The 21,474-nt window shown below is 43.7% G+C and overlaps 3 protein-coding genes across 3 annotated transcripts; 1 reads left to right on the forward strand and 2 right to left on the reverse strand.

Annotated features, from left to right (window-relative positions):
• The first annotated feature begins 271 nt into the window (after positions 1-271).
• On the forward strand, positions 272-3,756 carry ptp4a1 (protein tyrosine phosphatase 4A1). Its single transcript, XM_068727546.1, has 5 exons — positions 272-380; positions 524-616; positions 996-1,126; positions 1,692-1,766; positions 2,562-3,756. Exons 1-5 carry the CDS (start codon positions 276-278, stop codon positions 2,677-2,679), a joined length of 522 nt encoding a protein of 173 aa, XP_068583647.1. The 5' UTR covers positions 272-275; the 3' UTR covers positions 2,680-3,756.
• Positions 3,757-4,381: 625 nt separating this feature from the next.
• Positions 4,382-17,139, reverse strand: col9a1a (collagen, type IX, alpha 1a). The gene is made up of 32 exons (XM_068727520.1): positions 16,983-17,139; positions 16,128-16,202; positions 15,407-15,445; positions 15,230-15,292; positions 14,058-14,111; positions 13,914-13,949; positions 13,476-13,499; positions 12,943-12,996; positions 12,722-12,775; positions 12,552-12,584; positions 12,049-12,105; positions 11,602-11,655; positions 11,419-11,472; positions 11,241-11,294; positions 11,026-11,079; positions 10,902-10,955; positions 10,753-10,806; positions 10,595-10,648; positions 10,416-10,469; positions 10,280-10,324; positions 10,111-10,164; positions 9,821-9,874; positions 9,559-9,612; positions 7,892-7,963; positions 7,032-7,067; positions 6,874-6,918; positions 6,654-6,686; positions 6,279-6,425; positions 5,968-6,022; positions 5,502-5,690; positions 5,178-5,255; positions 4,382-4,999 (listed from the first exon to the last, which is right to left on the reverse strand). The coding sequence occupies exons 1-32, from the start codon at positions 17,055-17,057 to the stop codon at positions 4,794-4,796; spliced, it is 2,064 nt and encodes a 687-aa protein (XP_068583621.1). The 5' UTR covers positions 17,058-17,139; the 3' UTR covers positions 4,382-4,793.
• Positions 17,140-17,924: 785 nt separating this feature from the next.
• Positions 17,925-21,185, reverse strand: mrpl4 (mitochondrial ribosomal protein L4). Its single transcript, XM_068727539.1, has 9 exons — positions 20,990-21,185; positions 20,395-20,476; positions 19,697-19,868; positions 19,557-19,608; positions 19,048-19,165; positions 18,736-18,842; positions 18,499-18,608; positions 18,347-18,420; positions 17,925-18,178 (listed from the first exon to the last, which is right to left on the reverse strand). The coding sequence occupies exons 1-9, from the start codon at positions 21,035-21,037 to the stop codon at positions 18,033-18,035; spliced, it is 909 nt and encodes a 302-aa protein (XP_068583640.1). The 5' UTR covers positions 21,038-21,185; the 3' UTR covers positions 17,925-18,032.
• Positions 21,186-21,474: the final 289 nt, after the last annotated feature.

Genomic DNA, 21,474 nt, shown 5'->3' on the forward strand with positions numbered 1-21,474 from the left:
CCCCTTTTTTTTTTCGGCCAAAAACTTCCTAAATTTTCCACATTCTCTCTCTTTTTTTTTAATTTTTTTTTAGCCAACCTTGAAGAAGACCGGAGGACTTGCGTCTCTGGGTTTCTCGAGGCTCGTCGGACCTTTCTGTTCTGACATTCCCTCCGACTCTAACCGAGCGTTTACATCCGTGTTTTTACTCTGTGGAGACTTTCCTTCTTCTTCTTCTTCTTCTTCTTCTTCTCCTTCTTCTTCTTCTTCTGCTTCTTTTTTTTACGTTTGTCACAATGGCTCGTATGAACAGACCGGCCCCTGTGGAGATCACCTACAAAAACATGAGGTTCCTCATTACCCACAATCCCACCAACGCCACCCTGAACAAGTTCATCGAGGTGAGCCTCAGCTGACGTCTACCCTAACAACAGACACACGTTGCAGACTCACAATCAAGTTGCGTTGCTTGTGTGCGTCCGTGTTGCCTGAGATCTCTTTCTAATAACCCGTTGATGCATTTCTTCTTCTTTTCTTTTTACAGGAGCTGAAGAAATATGGAGTGACCACCGTGGTGAGAGTCTGTGAGGCCACCTATGACGCCGCTCTGGTGGTGAAAGAAGGGATCCAGGTTCTGGTGAGTTGAAGCCTCCGGACCTTCGTCACCGTAGGACCGCATCAGGACAAAGTGCATGTTCTGTCCCTGCAGAAAACCCCCCCAAAGCAACCACAATGTTGAGCTCACAGTTGAGTTTTTTAAAGACTTTATAAATATTTCCTGTTACTCCGCTGAAGTGCATGCTGGGTACGCTGGGTCTCTCGCCACAGATCAGATGGAGAGAGGGAGGCTGGAGATGCTCCACACAGTTCAGATCGCTTGAACATGTTTTGCAAAATGTCAAATGACATTTTGACATTTTGCAGCTGGTCCACACTTCTTTTGTTTTGGTTTCCAAGAAAGTGGATAGATGACATCATCATCATCCCCCCCCCTCTTCTCTTCTCTTCTCTTCTAGGATTGGCCGTTTGACGACGGAGCTCCTCCCTCCAACCAGATCGTGGACGATTGGCTGAACCTGTTGAAGCTGAAGTTCAGGGAGGAGCCGGGCTGCTGCGTGGCGGTGCACTGTGTGGCCGGGCTGGGGAGGTGAGCCACAGAAGCGTTATGCTCTAAGTACTATGAGTTATGTTTTATGTAAGTATTAAGAGTATTACGTTGTGTATTATGAGTATTACATGCGGGAGCTCTGCTGTGGCTTTTCCTTCAGAAATCCACATTCAGCTTTTCTCTGTTGAACAAACACGATGAAGACATTGAGCTCCAGGAAAACTTGGAAAGAGTAAAAATATGTATTTTCTAATGAATAATATGGAGAAAAAAAGCCTCTTGCATGTTATTAGAAACCATAACTGTTACACAAATGTCTCATTTTGATGCGTCGACACATTATGATAATCGGTAGATGTCTCATTGAGTTATTATTGTGATTAATAAACTATAGCTTGGGTCGTCTACAGCTGATCTGACAGACAGCTGAACTCGTCAGAGACTAGAAACACATCAGTGATGTCATGGTCTCACGTTTTACTGAATGTTGGAGGTTAACAATGGTCGGTCAAACTTTATTTAAACCTGTGACGGTTAACGATGGAACCCGGACGAGCGGTGCTGACTGAACAGAACCTGCCGTCTTGTCTCTCGTCTCCCTCAGAGCTCCTGTTCTGGTCGCGCTCGCCTTGATTGAATGTGGGATGAAATATGAAGACGCTGTCCAGTTCATTCGACAGTAAGTGAGACGCGGGACAAAGTCCACCTCAATAGTCAAAGTCCAAAGATGAGTTTTCAGGAAGCATTGTTATTATTTTTTTATAGATATAGATATTAAAATGATGATTGTGAATACTTATGCCCATGATAATCCTGTTTTAAGCCCTGATTTTTGCCTTTTTATTCTGGAAAAAAAAGCCAATATTTATACTAAGCCGTTAACTTGGCTGATGAACATTAATATTCATGTTTCCATGCAGTCCTGCATTAAGCACACTACGTAAATAAAAACATGCTTACATCCAAGTCTGGTATGACACTTCAACGTTTCTCCTTTTGGAACAGAAACATGACCCACAACTACTTTGTAATATTGTACATATTCATATTAGTGTGTGTGTGTGTGTGTGTGTGTGTGTGTGTGTGTGTGTGTGTGTGTGTAGACACTGCACAGAAGAAGAGTCTTTTATTTTGAAAGCCGATGCAGACGTGTGAGGCTGAAAATAAACCTGCAGCAACAGATATGACAGGATAGAGGTGTTATGAACACACACTTGGGTCATTGTGACCAGGATGTGAGCCGACGGGGCCCTCTGGTGGTCAAACTGTGTAACAGAGACCGCTCACCCTCTGACATGCAGTGTTTCTGCCACACACACACACACACACACACACACACACACACACACACACACACACACACACACACACACAAGCTTATCTTACCAAACTCCTCTGATCACATGAAGGCAGCATGAATACAGACATCAGACATCACCTCACCGTCGTCTCTGTCTCTGTCTGTCTCCTCCAGGAAGCGTCGAGGAGCGTTCAACAGCAAGCAGCTGTTCTACCTGGAGAAATATCGTCCAAAGATGCGCCTGCGCTTCAAAGATTCCAACGGCCATCGCAATACCTGCTGCATCCAGTAGAGCCCCCCCCCCCTCAGTTTCCACCTGGCTAGCTGACCACCTGGCAGGCTTGTGTTCTTAGTCATTGTGTTGAAGTATTTTACTTTGGGAAACCACGTCAAACTGTCCCTCTGCTCTCTCTCCAGGTTCAGAATCAAGTGTCAAAAAAAAAGAAAGAAAAGAATGAGTTGTGTGAACTGGAACCCCCCCCCCCCCCCCCCCCCTTAAAAAGAACCCCATTAAGAGGGTCAGCGCTGAGTCGTGTATCATTGTAGAGATGTTGGATTACTTGTTTGCCCAAAGGTTCTCGATTGGCCCGTGTACGTTTACATCTTCCTGAGAATGTGCTAAAAAAACAACAACAACAACAACAACTTCAAAACGTGAGCAAAATTTTCATCCCGTTAAATTCTTTCCGGTCCCGTTTTCCAGACTGAGGAGAAAGAGGAACGCCTTCCTTCAAAATCAGATGGTTCATCCATAAATGCCTTACAATCGAAGTGGAACGAAGGCAGTGGAGGCGGGAGGAGGAGGAGGAGGAGGAGGAGGAGGAGGAGAACCGCCCCGCCGGCGTTTAGGAAAAAGGTTTCATTTTTCTACTCGGAACAAAAAGAAAAACTCTAAAAACAAACCTAGAAATCGTTGCCTTTGTCTCGTGCAGGAAGTCTTACACTCACTTATGCCCTTTCAGTAACTATTTTTTAATATACAACGCTTAATTGTTGCAATATTTGTCAATTGAAAGTCTAGGAATTGTGTTTCTTTTCTCTATCAAACCTTCTGTTTACTAATTAACTGCCATGTCCAAAATGTTTCACTTCTTCTTCTTTTTTTTAAAATCTGTTTTGCTTCAAACTGGACTTCCAACGTCTGCGATATTTTGTACGCCTTTTTATTTGATGTCTGTAACTTAAAGACTTGGATACTTGATGATTTTATGTATTTGAAAATGTGTACTATTATTATTATTATTATTATTATTAGGTTGGCTATTTATACTATCAATGGATGTGTGATTTAGTACCGTGAGCGACAAAGTTGTACCTGTTCACCAACCTGTGAGAGTACATTAATAAATGATACACTGAAAAACAAAGATGGCCGCTCATTGGTCAGCGGGTATGAATTATTATTGTCATCATCATCATCACACTGAGTCTGAATGGAGGTTCATTCACTGTGGAGATCCAGGTCCACCTCAAACTCAAGTGACATGTATTAGTCTCACAATAACCATAAACACATTAGGAGATAATAATAATAATAATAGACACTTATGTGTTTGTTTACTACAGACTGAATCAGCTCTTTTATGTATTTTGGTTAAGTTAAATGTGACATTTACATCAATCAAATGTAATCGCTGTATCGTTACATTATTACAGCAGGAAGAAATATGTTCTTTAAAGACTTTCTATAGACCAGGGAATATTTAATATACTTATTTTATACAAACCAGTTGAGAATAAAGAAGAATATATTACATTAATTATCTGTGTTTTGGTGCAGTTTAGTTTGATTGTTTCTAAAGTTTTGGGGGTAAAGAGAATCCTTTGGTTTCTGGTCTCGCTCTCTACATAACGTCATTTTATTTATGCAGACAGAGTCATATTGAGTCTATATTTCGTCTCTGTCCAGTAACCACCAGGTGTATTAAAGCGTAGTCCTGGTTGTTTTTCGGGCCGTTTATACTCGTCGATACAAGACATGCACGAGGTTATCAAAAGGTGTTTATTTCCTCCTTTGTACAACTCGAAGACGTCGACCTTGAACCTTGATATAATAAATAAGAAGTCATACAAAACTGCCAGAGAGGTTTCCACAAAAACAAGAGCAATTATCAAACATGTCCTACATTTAGAGGGGGGGGGGGTTAAAGTGGACAAACAACAGAAACACTCACAAACAGAACGTTCGTCTTCCAGCTGTATAATTTGCGTATTGACACATTTACATGAACGTACAGAAGGCCAGAGAACACGACAGCTGATGTTTGTCCACTTCATGTCAGTTTATAACCACAAAGATCGGCTTCAGGACGACTTAAGCGACTTTTCCAGATGAGCTCACCAAATACAAAAGACAAACACGGACAGATGTTCCACGGTTCTGGTTCTGGTTCCTCCTCCGGCTCCTCACATGTCACCGGGGCCCTTCATGCCGGAGTCCTTTGCGGAAACCGGTGACGCCACCATAGGGAGGACGCACTGTGACGACTCGCAGTAGCCGTTCACGCCGGCGGTGCCGGGAGGCCCGGGGACACCGGGGACACCGGGGACGCCGCGGGGCCCCCGCTCTCCGTCACGGCCGTCCGAGCCGTAGGCCGCTCGCCCGGCTTCACCTGGGAGAGAGGAGCGGAACGTTAACACACACACACACACACACACACACACACACACAGTGTCCGACGATAAACACCGACTTGGCCTTCGTTGAATAATGCTGAGTGTGCACCAGAGTGTAATATTGAGGACGTTTCGTTCTAAAGTCATGTTTCTTAGTCGTGACGAGTCGTTTACCTGGTTGACCGGGGGCACCTGGCGCTCCTTTGGGTCCTCTCGCTGTGGGTCCTCTGTCCCCTCTGTCCCCCATGTCCCCTGCACAGAGGAAACGAAAAACCATCACCAGGAGGGACACACATAATTGAATTTGCCAAATTTAGCCGAGAGTTCGCGCTCAGACTTCACACGTCGTCTGTTCCCTCGTTAACGTTAAGATGAACCTGACTGATCCCGGAGGAGGAAGTGGGTCAGAACAGGATATAAATAACGACGAGATCAAACGATTTTCCCGGACAGAAAGAACCTTAAAGTCACAAATCCACCTTCTGATCTGGAACTCACCTTTGGGTCCTTTGCGACCCAATAGCCCAGCTGGACCCTTCAGACCGGGCAGTCCTCGAGATCCGGTGTGTCCGGGGAAACCGTTCTCTCCGGAGGGGCCCGGAGGTCCAGGTGGGCCGGGGGGTCCGGGTATTCCGGAGATGCCGGACTCGGGCCTGCTCAGGCTAGCTGCTAGCTGGGCCAGCTGCTCTGTGACACGGGAGGACACGGGAGGACACGGGAGGACACGGGAGGACACGTTGGACGTTCATATTCAGAAGCGTTATCAGCGTTCATCTGAGCTGTCTCTCCAGCATAAAGTAGTTCCAGGAACACTGTGTATTATCTTTTTTAAATGTCATTTTTCCATCATTATATGGAGCTTGTTGAAAGGCAGGAAAGAAGGACTTTCATTTAATAAATAGAAATTCTAGATTAGTCTAGAAAATATGACATACATAAGGATGCACCGTTGACAGACACTTACCATGCATCACTCTCATGCAGACCTGCTTGATGTGCGTATCTGTCGGTGATTTTCCCTGAACAAAAGAAGAAGAAGAGGATTGTCGACAGCGATGAGCACATTTGTTCACTTTTATCGGTGAATATCACAAACGTGGCCCGGAGGCGTTGCCTCTGGAAAACCGAATGTTATCTACTCTCATGAAAGTAAAGCTTAGACGTCATGATAATGATTTATACTCTCACCAGAACTCAAGGTAGTCCAGAAGAGTCCTTCAGTTGAGGGAACATATTGCAAAAAACAGAACATTTTGGAGATAAGACGCATCTCACCGCTGGTCCCTGCGGCCCCGGCAGGCCTGGTACTCCCATGTCGCCCTGCATGCCGCGCGGTCCCGGTTGGCCCAGCTTGCCCTCTTTCCCCTGCTGACCTCTGCCGCCCTCAGATCCTTTATTCCCCGTCTCTCCCGGCGGGCCCGTCTGCAATCAACCGGATGATTAACAGATCCAGACTATAAATCTAACAAGGAGCATCAGCTGTGGCAAACTCAGAATGTCCCGCTTCACGTACAAAGCTGCAGTAAAGCCACAGATTGAGCTGTTAACGCTGTCGCAGGATGTAAACAAACAATGCAAATTATATCAGAAAAGAAATAAGGATCTTCTGAGAATCTGAAGAGCTGTGATGGTCTGTTTAGGAGAACATACCGATCCTTTCTCTCCTGGTTCTCCTTGATCGCCCTGTAAGGGAAAAGATTTGTAATTTATTGCAGAAAGTTGCGACTGAAAGGAAAAAAAATGATGTACAAGACTTTTTTTCATATCTTAATGATTTGGACTTTCCAGAACTACACACTGACAGGTTGATATTTCTACCTCAACAAAACAAATACTGCTGACCGCGTGAAAACAGTCGCCGATCACTCACCAGTTCTCCGGCATCTCCTGCTGTTCCTTCAGCACCTGCAGATCCCTAAAATGGAAATGCGTGACAGCGTATTTTGGCATTTAGTGCGCTACAACTCAACACTCTGTAATCTGAGTTTTGATGACGGGCGTAGTAATATTGCGGTCTATGAAACGCACCTGGTCTCCTTTTGGACCATCGAGGCCGACTGCTCCCTGAGGAATAAGAACATGAGGAGTATTTGATTATCTGATACGACTTAATGTTCTTCAAACGAACACATCTGTAGCATCTGTTCTTACAGATATATTACGATACAGTACAGCCGTTTGGACTTTCAAAATCTTTGGTGGCAGCATGGATCTAAGAGGAAGGGGAAGTTGGCTGATTGACTTCTCTGCTCTATGTGCTCTAAGCCAATGAAGTGTCCTAAACCTGCATTCTCTCTAGTGTCCACCAGGGGGCGACTCCTCTGGTTGTATAGAAGTCTAGTCTAAAATGACTCTACTTCTCTCTTGATTTATTCCCTCAGTAAACATTGTAAACATGAGTTTATGGTCTCAATCTCTAGTTTACAGTCTTCTTCAATACAGCATGATGTTCATTTAGTACATTATGCTCCATTTAGAGTCAAACAGACCATAAAGCAGGGGATGCTTTAGGGGCGGGGCTACACACTGATTGACAGGTCTCTACCACGGCGTTGTCCGATCTTGGAGTTGTTTGTGTTTTGGTTCTACAACTTTCACCCTTTCAGTGTGTTTTCAGTTCATGACAGTTAATTGTAACCTTTTCGGTCGCCTAAAAATATCTTGGTCGGTGTTCCCACCACAGCTCCACACTAACTCAACCATAGACAGAAATAACGATCCAACATAAGTATGGGGTGTTTGAAGGAGAGACAGTTTTTCTAAATTATGAGTCGGGGTACATTTGAAAACAAACCTCATGTGATAGAAATGACAAAATGCATTGATCCAGCGCCTCTTTTGGCTGTTCACCTTTGAGGTTCACCTTTGAGTAATTTTGTGTCTCTTACCCTGTCGCCCTTCTGGCCATGATAACCAGCAGGGCCAGGAAGTCCGGGAAGGCCTGGGTTCCCTTTGCCTCCCTGTTAAAACACACACACACACACACACACACACACACACACAAATAAACAGTTAAATACACAGAATGTACACACACACTCCAATTCATAACACAAGGCCGACTGTGTGAAGCTGTAGAAGAGTCACCTCCCCCATCTTAACCTGAGAACATCCACAGAAAAAATAAAAACATGTCCAGCTTCACATCATCTGATCTGTGAGGCTGGGAGGACCTGAAGACCCCCCCACCCCCCCAGTCATCAAACCATTCCCCCCTCCCTCACATGTTTCTGGGTGTGTGTGGGTTCTGATTGTGGTGTACAGTGGGCCAACGGGTTTCAGGCATTCCTGGGGAACAGAGAGCTCTTTCAGGGCTTCTCAGCTTCTTTTCCTGCTCTGATACCCCCCCCCCCCCCCCGAGCTGCAGAAACAACCCTTGGATTTCTGTAACAAGAGGCCATTCATGCCCGCTCACCGGCGGATTACAGACTTAACTGCAGCCACAGAAGTTCATAAAAGACCTGTCACTCTTTAATAAAAGCACGGCACGAGGCTTTAGCTCCCAGATGCGAGGTTTGTCTTGGTGAACGATCCTCGTGTTCAATAATACCTTCAGGATAGGAGCTGGTATTCATGAACACCGATTGCTCCCTTTGTATTTCGGGGCCCTGATCTTCGAGTTTGATGTAGAGCCGAGGTTTTTGCAGCAGCACAAGGCTGAGCAGAAAGGTTCAGCTTTAGCACTTTAGCCCTTTAGCTGTCACTCACGTCTACGGGATTATTATGTTTTGAGTTTAGCTTCAAAATATATATATATATATATATATATATATATATATATATATATATATATATATATATATATATATATATATATATATTTATCTGCTTCACGATCCATCCATGGTCTAATCTTTTCCCGTGACAGTATTACTATAATCCTGTTGTTTTCCTCTCAGGTTTAATGAGTTCGTCCAAAAAAGGAATGTTGTTGACGCCCATAGTTTGTTCGCCTTCTCTGAAACTTTGTGGACAGACAGGAGTTGACCAGCTGATTATATCTCTATGATTATAACAATACTCTTTTCTTCATATTCGTGATTCAGGTTTTTCACGAAGTAGTCTTCTTCTTAGTTTAAACATAACATAAGCCATCATTTCACAGAGAGATGCATGACGTATAACTAATGTTTGGAGTACCACAGGGTTCTGTACTAGGGCCTCACTACTTTTGACACTTTCCTGTGTATTCAAATGTATTAATCTTTATTTGTTGTAACTAAGGATGTAGTTAATTGCCAATATTGTATAGTGGAAAATGTGGCTTTTATCTACATTATGACTTGATAAAAAATAAGCTGGTTTATATTTACACCTGGTTTTAAAATGCATCTGATGGAGACTTACTTTCATGCAGAGCACTTGCTCTTGTAATTATGTATTGCTGATGTGTTATTTTTTTCCCCACTCAGTATCATCTCTGTTTCCAGCTGTTGTTGCTACTTCTGTAAAATCTCCTGTGCAGTGATTTCATCCTCTGACGCTGCGTCGGCCGTTGGTGTGGTGTTCCAGGTGTAGGGGGAGATCTTATCCCTGATACTAGACTAAGTCTTACCCTGGGTCCTGGTGATCCTAGTGGCCCGTCAGGCCCTCTCTCTCCTCGTCCACCCTGAGAGAGAGAAAAGAAAATTACATGATGATGGAGCTACTGGACACACAGCAGGAAGTCAGTGTTTGGGTCAGAAACTCTGAGGATCATTCAGATCATCAGGATGAGTGACAGGTGCCGGGGGCAGGAAGTGAAACCTGTTTCCTGTCCCAGGAAGATAAACTGTGTCTCGCAGATTTAAGTTGAAACGTAGATGCAGCTGACTCACTGGTCCTCCTCGGGCTCCGACTGGTCCCACTTCTCCCTGGTCGCCTCGCTCGCCCTGGAAGCAAATACAGCATCGAATCAGATACTTATCAGAGCTTCGGAAGACAAAATGTCAGTGGCATCGCTTTGTACTTCAAGTGGAGCTTGAGATGAGGAATTTATCCAATTCTTAAGATATCTTAAACCGGTTAAAAGACTAAATTTAGTTTTCGTCTGGTTTTATAATGTGCTTTTATTCTGAAATTAAATTAGTTTTACTGTAACACGTGTTTCAACCTGCTTTAAACTTACTTGTTTCCCCGGAGACCCCATCACTCCTACAATGCCGGGATCACCCGTGGTACCCTGGTGACAAAAAGAGAAAAACTTTAAAAAAAACGTACAATCTAGAAATAGTCAGAAGTAAAAGTTGTAGTGTTGGAAATATCAGTTATTAATCAAAATAAAAATGCGATCATACCGCTGCACCGCTGACTCCTTTTTGTCCGTAAGCGCCTGGCAAACCCTACATGAAGACAGCGATGTCAAACATCAACAAACCGCTCACACTGTTAGTGGTGAATCAGGGATGCTTCTGGGTCAACGGTCACACTTACAGGAAGTCCTTGTGGGCCAGCATCACCTGGAGACCCATTTTTAGCTGTAAGACCCTAAAAAAAAAAAAATAGAAACAAATGTTGAGATGACATACGTTCTATCTAAAAGCACAAAAACACAAACAAAACAAAAAAATATCTACTGCTGTAAAATATATAAATAAATGGTTGGTAGGTACCTTGGATCCTGGCAGACCAGGTATCCCCTCACGGGCATCTGGACCAGCGAGGCCCTGTGGACCAGAAAGAAGTGAGGTTTGATTGAGAAGTTGATTGATTGATTGATTGATTAATTGATTGATTGATTGATTGATTGATTAGATGAAGAGCTGCTCACAGGCTCTCCTTTTGGCCCTGGCACTCCTTTGATTCCCGACGGACCTTGATCCCCCTATAAAGAATAAAACAAGCAGAAATGGTTCAGAAGTCCATAACTTTACAGCAGCTCAACTACGTCACCGTTTGTTTCTTGGTGTAGGATCTTACCAGCACTCCCGCTGGTCCGGGCTCACCTATGGCTCCTCTTTGACCCACGTCGCCCTGAAAGACGTTTTAGTGTCAGTATTTATGTCTTCATAACAACAGAGGTGAGACAAAGACGGGGACTCACTGGGCCTCCCTGGATCCCACGAGGACCTCCGTCACCTGGTTTCCCACGAGGTCCCTGATTGTGGAGACGGAAACATTTGTCGTCGTCAGAAAAAGTTGAATAGATATTCAAAAGATATCAGGATTGGATTTATGTAAATGTTGTCTTTCCGTTGGATGAAACATAATGAACGTTTTCTGGATTGTTCATCCTAACACACGCTCGACCACTCTCACCCTGTCTCCTTTGGAGCCGGTTATTCCTTGGAGACCTCTTGGTCCACCTTGGCCCTAAAAATCACTCAGCGGGTAGAAGGAGAAGACACAGAAAAGCCCCATGTTGATGTGTTTGACTGTGAGGAGGAGACATCTCATTGTGAAGCATGCTGAGAGAGAGAACGGTGGAATAGTTTACTGGTAGTCCTTGAGCTCCGACTTCACCCGGCAGTCCCTGTTCGCCTTCCTCTCCCTGAAAGACAGCGTAAAGTTACGTCAAGCTGCGACAGACACCGATCCATGTTTTCGTCTGCTCTCTTTCATCTTTGTTATCTGTTGCAGGAATGAGATGATAGAGGCTGTGAGAGGGACAGGATGTTACCTTGTGTCCTTGTCTTCCGGGCTCACCGGATTCCCCTTTAACCCCCTTGTGGCCCTGCAGACAGACGGGCAGGAAGCAGAGATGGAATCCAATCATTGTGTTGTCACGAGAAGGTCCCAAGTCCTGAACTATGAGTTCAGAGTCTTAAACAAGTCCTAATTCACCAAACGTAAAGACGGTTTGCAGACTGGGATTTGCTTTTTTGTTTACCACCGCGTAGTTTTTGTACGCAAACTAAATCATCTTTGGTATCTTTTCTTCCAGCTGGTCTTCAGTAAAGTAACGTGAGTCCTTCGTGGTTTGTGTCCTGACACTCAAGTCCAAGTCATGTGACTTCTTGTAAGAAGTGACATTTGTCATTTAGTAGAAACGGGACAGTGAAAAGGTGCTAATGAGCAGTCAACGAGGGACCAAAGTGATGTCAGCCCTCCGTGACGTTTCACTCACTTTCATGCCGGGGAGACCAGAATGTCCGTTGAGTCCGGCGGGACAGGCGTTGGGACACTGAAAAACACAACAGCCTATTTGAGGTCATGGAAGAGCCCTGCCACTAGGGGGCTCCACTGTCCAGTGACCCCCCCATGAGCTAACAGAGAAAGCAAACGAACAAATGCGTTTGATGGTTTACTACAATGTGTTTGTGCTTTACTTTATCGTTGATGATTATGAGAAAATACCTACAGCAACAATTACAGAACTTTGACCAAAAGACAGGTTTAAAACCATGAAATCAGATAAACAACATATATATGTCAGCCATGTTTATGGGTTTTATTCTTCTTCCTATCAACTGTGAATCATCCAGAATAGTCTTCATTCTCGCAGTTTAAAGTGTGCGCACAGTGTACAGTTGTAGCAATGTTTAACAATATACTAAGTGCTTTTATTTTGACGAGGCACAAAGCAGTTTTGTTGGAATGGTTGTAAATGAATCTGCTTTGGGATCTTACCAGGTCCTCGCCCTGATACACACCCGGAGGACCCTAGAAAGAAACGCAACACAATGAACTTTACATCATTCATTCATTTTGTTAACAAATAAGAAACACATTACTTTCAAACAGCGTTGCTCATCGAGAGTCAGTGTTTGTTTTTATAATATTTTAATAATAATAATTACCCGCGGCCCAGCAGCACCAGGAAGACCCACTTGACCTCTCTTGCCTCTTGCTCCCTGTGAGAGATTTTAAAACGATTAAAGATTTGAGAATAACAGCGGCTTTTACTTAATGTTTACGTTCTTTAGACCTTTTAAAATGTGTTCATTGCTTACCTTTGTCATGTGCAGTTGTGAATATAAACATGACAAACTTCACATACTAAAATCATACATGTACTCACAGGTTGTCCAACTTTGCCCAGTTCACCTGGTAGCCCGTCTGTACCCGGGATGCCCTGTCAGCAAACAGCAAAACACTCTGATGAACAATCTGATCAATGAAGCCTCGAAAACACCGAAACACTCTTTAATATATGTCAAGTATCAATATGAATACAGGTAATACCACAGTGTAGTAATACTCAGCTGCTATATACATTTACTCCACGACAACTTTACTAGTAGTAGTAGTAGTAGTAGTGGTAGTAGTAGCAGTAGTAGTAGTAGCAGTAGTAGTAGTAGTAGTGGTAGCAGTAGTAGCAGTAGCAGCAGTAGCGGTAGTAGTAGTAGTAGCAGTAGCAGTAGTAGTAGTAGTAGCAGTAGTAGTCGTAGTAGTAGTAGTAGTAGTAGTAGTCGTAGTAGCAGTAGTGGTAGTAGTAGTAGCAGTAACAGTAGTAGTAGCAGTAGCAGTAGTAGTATCAGCAGCTGTGGAACAAGTGGACTGTAATATGTTTTACTCACCCACACCCACTGAATATGTTGTATATATACTCACATCCAGCCCGTCAGGTCCTACACCCTGTGAGAGAGATCAGGGGTTCAGAGTCAGATTGAGATCAATCAACAGAAATCAATCTGGTGAGCAGTGCTGTTCAAATGAATGCAGCCTGTGTCTTTGATGTTATTACTTGTGCTGACACAGTGAATTCAGTGTATAGCTTCACATACATTTGGCTTATTGTGATAATATGTACGGGTTATTTAAAACACAAAAGTAAGCTTTTCTTCATTCATCCATTAAATGTTTGATCTAGAAAATAAGAACAATGTTCATCCAGTCCAAAGAGATCTCTTTGAATATCTAGTTTCTTTGGTCCAAAACACAAAGATGTTCAGTTTATATGATATAAAACATAGAAAAGCAGGTCGTCTGCATAGAAAATGACTATGGTGATTACTATGTAATGTAATTCTGGTTTATATTTGTACTTACCGGTTCTCCAGTAGGCCCACGTGGCCCAGAATCTCCCTGAAAACAAACAACAACAAATCCGTTGAATTTGACAGATATATGGAACAATATATGTTTATTCAACAGAAAGATGAATCCAATAGAATGCAGCAATGATCATCTTACTTTTGGTCCTTTGAGGCCCACTGGGCCTGGATCTCCAGGAGGTCCAACAGGTCCCTACAAAGATGACATCAAGAAAAACACACAATGATGAAATCAAATGCTTTAAATACAGAATTCAACATGGTGAACGCTGACCTTTCCTGCAACACATTCCTTTTTCTACAAAATTCCCAAATATCAAAAGAAAACTGCCCGATCTGCCCGACTTTGAATATGTTGGGCTAACCTGGGAGTTTCATTACAACATGTTCGACCATCTTTCGCCTCCTGTTTCTCACAGGGTTCCCAGATCTCTGCATCTAATTTGGTGTTTAGATTGTCATAAGTATTGACCTAAAATCAAAACTATGGAAATGAGTCATAAAATACAACAAGAAATGATCCTCTTGAATCAATGACGTGAATTCAAAGTTAGGAAACTTCCTCTGATTACTTCCTCTGCCTGCGTTTCGTCTTTGGAGACTAAAATGATTTTGATAATAGGAGGAGGCGTGGCCTTCCTTCCATTAGCTCCTCCCCTCACCTGCCATCCTCCATAAATAACTCTCAACAACACTCTCCACCTGGTCAGAGGCCTCAGCAAGGACAGGAAACAGGAAGACACCGAGAAGCAAACAATCAGCCAGAGACCGCAAAGAGTACACACAATAACAAAGAGCTGTGTACTTATCTGTGTACTTATCTCCTCAGTGCATACAGTCTGGTGTATTTTATGCTACTGCAGGTCTAGAAAACTCCATACACATTTTTTTGGGGGGGGGCTTTTTTCCACAAGTTTCAATCCACATGAAGCTCTGAATCTGTTCTCAGCACCGTCAGCGCCGCAGACACACTGAGTCCATTCTGCACCGCCTTGTCCGTACTTGTCTCTGGTGCAGCCGACCCCCCCCCCTCTCGATGTCTCACACAAAAAGGACCCCTGTTTCTGTCAGGAAGCGACTCGAGACTCTCCCCTAAATAGCCCAGATTGGTTTATTCAAGGAACTCTCAGTGGAAGCAAAGACAAGCTGCTCACACAGCAGCAGCAGATCTGAACAGCTCAGATCTGACAGAGATTCAATACGTCCTCTTGTTGGAGAGTTTAAGCTGCCGACTCAACGGAACCTTTGACGTAAAGAAAAACATTTCTAACCAGGTACCAGTCTGAGCCGAAACACCGTCGCTTCACTCACTTCTGCGCCCGGAAGGCCTGCAGCTCCTGCAGTTCCGTTTCTGCCGTTGTCACCATCAGGACCCTGGAAGCAGAAAGTTCACCTCACGTCTAACGCACCGTTCGATTGGGAGCAAAGTCAGCGGAACGTCTCAAACACTTCTGCATGTGAAAGGGAGAAAATCAAAAGTCCACTCACCGGTCCTCCGTTCACTGTGGAGTCTTCTCCTCTGTCGCCCTGGAGATGCACGAGGAACGTAAGCAGATGAGGAGGAACAATTAAAGAACTTGTTGAAGACTATTTGCTTGGTGCAAAGATCAGACACTCAGGTCCATTTGATTATAAATTCTTGGAATTAAGGGTTCCTATAACCTGGCATATGTTCAATTCTGCTATTTAATAAAACACACACGCATGCTTCATATCGTCTCCACTAAAACGTGATCCCTGGACGTGTGAAAAGGACTTTGAAGCAGCATTTAAACCTTCATGTTGATAAGAATATGCGAAAATAAAAAGAACCCGAACTACTGACTTGTTGGTGCATCGTGGGTATTTTAACTCGTGAAACCCTGATTGTGGTTCTGTTTCGTTTTATATTCAGGGACGAAGAAAAACAGCTCTTTTTGTTCTGATCATGATACATATACAAGTTTATTTAAATGGAGTTTTTGAAATAATTTCCAGCTCATAGCGCAGCATTTAAATGACCTCGCTGCAGTTTCATAAAGCAGCAGCTTGTTGGGTGGCTTGACCTCAGAGCAGGACGTGATTCTGTACGTAGACGGGATGAAGTCGCGTGAAGGACTCCATCGTTAAAACAGCTCAACAATAGAGAGCCTGCTTCACTGAAACACACTGATCCACAGCTTCAGCCCCACATCTCAAGAAGTCTGCGATTCTGAAACAGGCGACTCACATCAATGCCGTCCACTCCGGGCACGCCTGCTACTCCGATCGGCCCCTGGGGGCCTCTGGGACCGACCGGGCCCCTCTGCAGAACAAACACACACATTAAAAAAAAAAAAATTAACTTTTTACTCTCGCTGAAATTCATCTCTAAATCTCTCCCAGTGACTGCCGGAGGAGCTGCAGCTCACACAGAGTCTCATTGTTCGGGTGAAGTGAGGGGAAAGGTCAGGAAACTGAACCTGGTTCCCCATTATAGTCCCATTAGACCAGACTGCTGGTGCTGACTGGACCTTATTGGTTCCAGGTGCGTACACTGGGATGAATGGACCCCAGTTTGGACCACTTCTTAGATAAACTTCATGACATAATTGAAGTCTTTTGTAAATAATGCTGGGGGTTTTTTGCTGAAAAAACACCTCAAAGTCTCCCAAATTCAACATTCTCGAGTCACTTACTGATTATAGAAATGGATCGTCATGAAATCAACAAACATGGTCAAAGAAAATCCAATACTAAACCCATAAATGAATTAAAGTACACTTAATAAAGACGGATTTTAAGTAAAAGCACTACAGCAACACACACAGGTCATTTTAAATAGTGAATATAGTGAAAGATAGGAGGAAAAAGGTTCAGTAAAGAACATTAAGTCTACTTTGAACAGCAAAAATAAGCTTTAAGCCAACAGGAATATCAAATATGACAAGAGATTCACAATAATGCCACAGACGTTGGCCTCAGAGTCTCTTTGTTAAATTATTCGTACGCTTCAGAAGTAAAGGACCATAAAGTACAACATGCTCTCTATAAACGCTCCACAGACTTTCCCCCGCAGGATTAAAGAGCACCGACATCTCCTCACCTGAGCCGAGCAAATCAGCATCATCTGCAGCAAAATCACCAGCAAAGACTCCCGACAGATCCTAGAGAGAGCCATGGTCTTTCCCAGGGCCGAGGAAGACGCTCAAAAAGTCCCTGTTTTCCCCCAGATTAGACGGCGCTCACGGACGGTCCACCTGTCAGTCTCCCCCCCCCTGACTGAAACCCCACCGCCTGCTGGAAGGGGAGGACGTTACCAAGTCCTGATTATTCATGAGAAGCTCTAAGCAGGAGGAGGGGGGGGCTTCTCTAAGCAGGGTGGAGTGTACTTTACTTTGAAATGAAACTGAATTTGATGCCCCGAGTCAGTAGAAAGTGACAATAAAATGGTTGATATTGTCCTTTATGGCTTCAAGATTTAGTTAGAAAAGGGGGATTTAGAGGAGAAAGGGAGGGGGGGGGCTGGAGTAATTAAGTTATTGTCACATGTTCAGTCATTTTTAGGTTCATCATCCAGGATCCAGCTGCTCCACAGGACTTTACATTTTGTAAATGTTCATGTAAAGATGTCGGCCATTATTATCTGACCATTGAATTGTTTGTCATTTGCTGTTTTACTAATGGACGACAACTGAACCCATGTTACAATCTTTCAAACTTTCACAGTTCGTTGTCTTGGTGCTGTGCTGACTAACCCGTAGTTAACAACTAACCAACCCGTATCCAGTGACGTTAACACACCAGTTAAAACGCCTCTAACTAGCTAACACCGTTCATATCCTCTGCCCCGTTTGACTGCTAACTGTTAGCCTAGCTCGCTTACGCCCCCCCTTTAATACAAATCTGTCACTTTAAGGTCAATAACCGTTCTATTAGATTGTTGCAGCAACAAGTTGGTCGTCAGAAGTTGCTTCAAAAATGTTTTCTTGAACAAATTTACTTCAGTGAGTAACTTCCCAAATATCCTAAGTAACAGTGCAACATGTTCCGTTTCTTTGTATAAATGGTGTTATTTATTGATGATTTCTTCTTTTTTAAACATTTAACATCATGAAAACACAAACAGCATATATTACAGGTGACTCTGTGTCGTCTACGGGGCATCGGAGTAGGGCAGTTTGTACGGGTACAGAGGGGTGTAGCGCTGGTCGTGCCAAAGCAGCTTGTCCTCCAGAAACTTCACCGTCTGCAGAGTGAGGACCACGGCTTCGTGCTTCAGCATGCTGTGGACGTTCAGTCCTGACAAGAGACGAGAGGAAATACATGGAAATAACATGGAAACCACGCTCTCCTTGCACACTTTTTTCAGTGGAACTTTCAGTATTAATGCAACTTGTTCCCAATAAAATACCAAAAAAGTAGCTTCTGGCTCCACAGCCTGTGTGGCATCAGAGAGAGATAACTCACCAATTACTGGGATGATGTTCACCGTCTTCAAACCCGCCGTCGCCTGAAGGATGTTTTCGGGAAAGTCTTCATTTCTGAAAGCAACGACGACGACGTCAGCAGACCGAGCGAAGCACAAAAGTGGAGTTTGTTCTTGAGCTGAGGATACTCACACGTCGACTATCAACACCGACTCTCCCCAGCGCTTCTCTCTGATGAGGTCGAGCAGGTACCGAGGGTCGGGTGTGGGGATGTTCAAAGAGTCCACGATGTGAAGGTAGTCCTGCGACAAACAAACGCAATCAGAAAACATGATGAGCGGTGGTTTTCAGGGTTAGCAGATATAGAAGAAAAAGCCCCAAGAACGGCAAAGACACGGCAACAACATCAAGTCCACGGGTCTGAGGTACCTGCGCCATCTTGGAGCTCAGAGCCACTTTGAGTCCTTGAACTCGAACTTTCATGGGTAACATGTAGAAGTAGCTGGTGGGCCCTCGGGGGCCTTTGGCGACCCCACCTGAGAGAGAAAGACACACCACCTGTCAGACCTCCTCTGAGTCACAACTTCAGAATCATTTGAGAGGAAACCAGCTCGATATAGAAAAAATATAGAGTACATCCAAAAAAGCTCATGAAAAAGGTCATAGTATAGTATAGTATGGTATGGTGAAAAAAGTAAAAAACAGCTGACATTTAGCTGATGAAGAAAGAACCACAGTCACCTCCTTTCCATATCGGGGATCGGATGCTTCCATGGCGAGCTCGTCCACTTCCTTTCTGGTTCCATGGTTTCTTGCCTCCACCTCTGACCTCGGACCGGATCTTTGTGTTGGCGTGGCTCTGACAGATCAAAAGAACCGTTAGTGATGTGGACATCAAAAGAACCGCTAGTGACTTGGATATCAAAAGAACCGTTAGTGACGTGGACGTCAAAAGAACCGTTAGTGACGTGGACGTCAAAAGAACCGTTAGTGACGTGGACGTCAAAAGAACCGTTAGTGACGTGGACGTCAAAAGAACCGTTAGTGACGTGGACGTCAAAAGAACCGTTAGTGACGTGGACGTCAAAAGAACCGCTAGTGACGTGGACATCAAAAGAACCGCTAGTGACGTGGATATCAAAAGAACCGTTAGTGACGTGGATATCAAAAGAACCGTTAGTGACGTGGATGTCAAAAGAACTCACGGAACATAAATAAAACATTCAGAAATGAGTGAATCAGTAACTTACAACTCTTTTGTAGTTTTTCTGCCATGTTTCCACCTGGTGGAGAATATCGAGCCTGAGAGGAAACAAACAAACGGATGAACTGAGACTTTCCTTCTGGTGTTCCACTAGACACTAACAACGCCCTCCGGATGAAAGATCACCTCGGAGGCACCGCAAACACATCCGGGTGGAGCTCAGCCAAACCCAGCGGCTCGCTGTCCCGCCTCTCCAGAGTCTCCACCCACGCCCGGACGCCGCTGCGATGAGCGGGAACGACGGCGTCGCACTTCCTCAGGAGAGGCAGGGAGCAGTCTGCAGGAGGAGGAGGCCGCTCTGCAGGAGGAGACACACGAGGAGATGTGTGGATATGATTACTGAAGTATAACTGAGTGACTTATTGATTGGGACACATCATCACGTGGGACTGGTTCATTACAGAGAACAGTGAGTTATTGAGAAATAGTGCCGTTTGATTCCATAACAGGATTTCTGACGATGGAAAGTAGTTTATTAATAAAATGTTGAGACATTTATTTATTCAACAGATGGAGATTTATTATTTGATTGATGTATAGAGCTGTCTAAGCTTATTTATTTGTAATTAGAGGAAGAGCAGCTACTGTTGTCCCCGTAGCTAGTGAGGCTCTAAATAAACTAAGTGTTTAATTAATGAGTCTGATCTCACAGGAGAACTGATTCTAGATATACATTCTGAATGCAAAGAGAAAAACTCTTATTTGACGGTGAGGAGGATCAAATTAATGTAAAGATATTAAAATATCAGGTGAAACAACTACAAACAGCAACACGCAGCTGACACGTGGAGACTGAATCCATATTCACACGAGTTTGAACCCACTTAGTCTGGAAGGATCCACCAGGTTGGTTGGCAGCAGCAGGTTGGGAGGCAGAGCGCTCTCACTGCAGAACGAGGAGGAGAGCTGAGGAGGAGACACCTAGTTAGTGGAGCGGCTTAAACACAAGAACACACAAGGAGAAAACTGATACCTGCTAACAGTCACAAGCACCTGATAACACTGCATCAATACACGATCAATACATATTTATGTCTTGTTTACTTTGTCTAACTAGCAAACAAATGTTTTGGTCTATGGACCAAAATATTGTTTTTTAATATCTCTGAATGCAAGTGAAGAGGAACGTGTGCGGGAGACATTTTATTTGTTTAGCACTAAACTATAATTATAGAGCACTTAAGAGAAATACGTCATCAATTAATAAGAAAAGTGATTAAAAATGATCTAACTTATTTTAAAAAAGGACTAAATATAAGTTTTAACATTTCAGGGTTTTAGTCTAAATATTTAACATGAAATTAAAATATTCAGGCCATTCTTCTTGTTCATATTCCATTGTGTTATTCACTTAAACTCAGATGTCTCACAGGTTTATGATTATTAAACATGTGAGTGTAACGTCAACGTATTACTCACCCTTTTAACGACTCCTCTGCCGCAAACCACCAGCGTACAACGAAGCATTTCTTGTTCTGCTGTCTTTCCAAAAGTCTCACAAATACACTCACAGCATCTTAAATCATCTTTAAATGCACATTATAAACGAACTCGGGCCGGTTTGAAGCACTGAAAAAGGTCGCGGTCGCGTATTTTCCGTGTGGCGGTGTGTCGGCGCGCGTTGATGACGTAGGGCCGGGCACAGTCGTGACAACGGTTGCGGCCCCTAGTGGCGGGAGGTAAGAACTTCAACCAAGACTGTTAAAAAAAACAATGAAGCAGACTTCAAATAACATGTTTCTTAAAGGATATTATTTAAGTCACAACACTCACAAGCCTGCATTGACATTCAAACTAGTTATCGTTAGTGGTGGAATGTAAGTAAATTCACTCAAGTACTGTACTGGACATTTAAGGTACTTGTATTTCCATTTATTGCCACTGTCTACTTCTACTTCTATTTC

Source organism: Cebidichthys violaceus, unplaced genomic scaffold (genome assembly GCF_023349555.1).
Source record: "Cebidichthys violaceus isolate CVI_PGR_0920_01 unplaced genomic scaffold, fCebVio1.0.p SCAF_4, whole genome shotgun sequence".
NCBI classification, from domain to species: domain Eukaryota; kingdom Metazoa; phylum Chordata; class Actinopteri; order Perciformes; family Stichaeidae; genus Cebidichthys; species Cebidichthys violaceus.

What these genes read in the sequence shown, in the direction of transcription:
- ptp4a1 (XM_068727546.1), top strand. Translation starts at nt 276, where the DNA reads ATGGCTCGTATGAACAGACCGGCCCCTGTGGAGATCACCTACAAAAAC. An exon ending in AAGAAGGGATCCAGGTTCTG is followed by an intron (nt 617 to 995) that starts GTGAGTTGAAGC and finishes CTTCTCTTCTAG; the next exon opens with GATTGGCCGTTTGACGACGG. An exon ending in GCTGTCCAGTTCATTCGACA is followed by an intron (nt 1,767 to 2,561) that starts GTAAGTGAGACG and finishes TGTCTCCTCCAG; the next exon opens with GAAGCGTCGAGGAGCGTTCA.
- mrpl4 (XM_068727539.1), bottom strand. Translation starts at nt 21,037, where the DNA reads ATGCTTCGTTGTACGCTGGTGGTTTGCGGCAGAGGAGTCGTTAAAAGG. An exon ending in AGAAAAACTACAAAAGAGTT is followed by an intron (nt 19,166 to 19,556) that starts GTAAGTTACTGA and finishes TTGATCTGTCAG; the next exon opens with AGCCACGCCAACACAAAGAT. An exon ending in TCGGTGTTGATAGTCGACGT is followed by an intron (nt 18,421 to 18,498) that starts GTGAGTATCCTC and finishes CGTTGCTTTCAG; the next exon opens with AAATGAAGACTTTCCCGAAA.
- col9a1a (XM_068727520.1), bottom strand. Translation starts at nt 17,057, where the DNA reads ATGGCTCTCTCTAGGATCTGTCGGGAGTCTTTGCTGGTGATTTTGCTG. An exon ending in TGCTGATTTGCTCGGCTCAG is followed by an intron (nt 16,203 to 16,982) that starts GTGAGGAGATGT and finishes TTTGTTCTGCAG; the next exon opens with AGGGGCCCGGTCGGTCCCAG. An exon ending in AGGTGCCCCCGGTCAACCAG is followed by an intron (nt 5,000 to 5,177) that starts GTAAACGACTCG and finishes CCTCTCTCCCAG; the next exon opens with GTGAAGCCGGGCGAGCGGCC.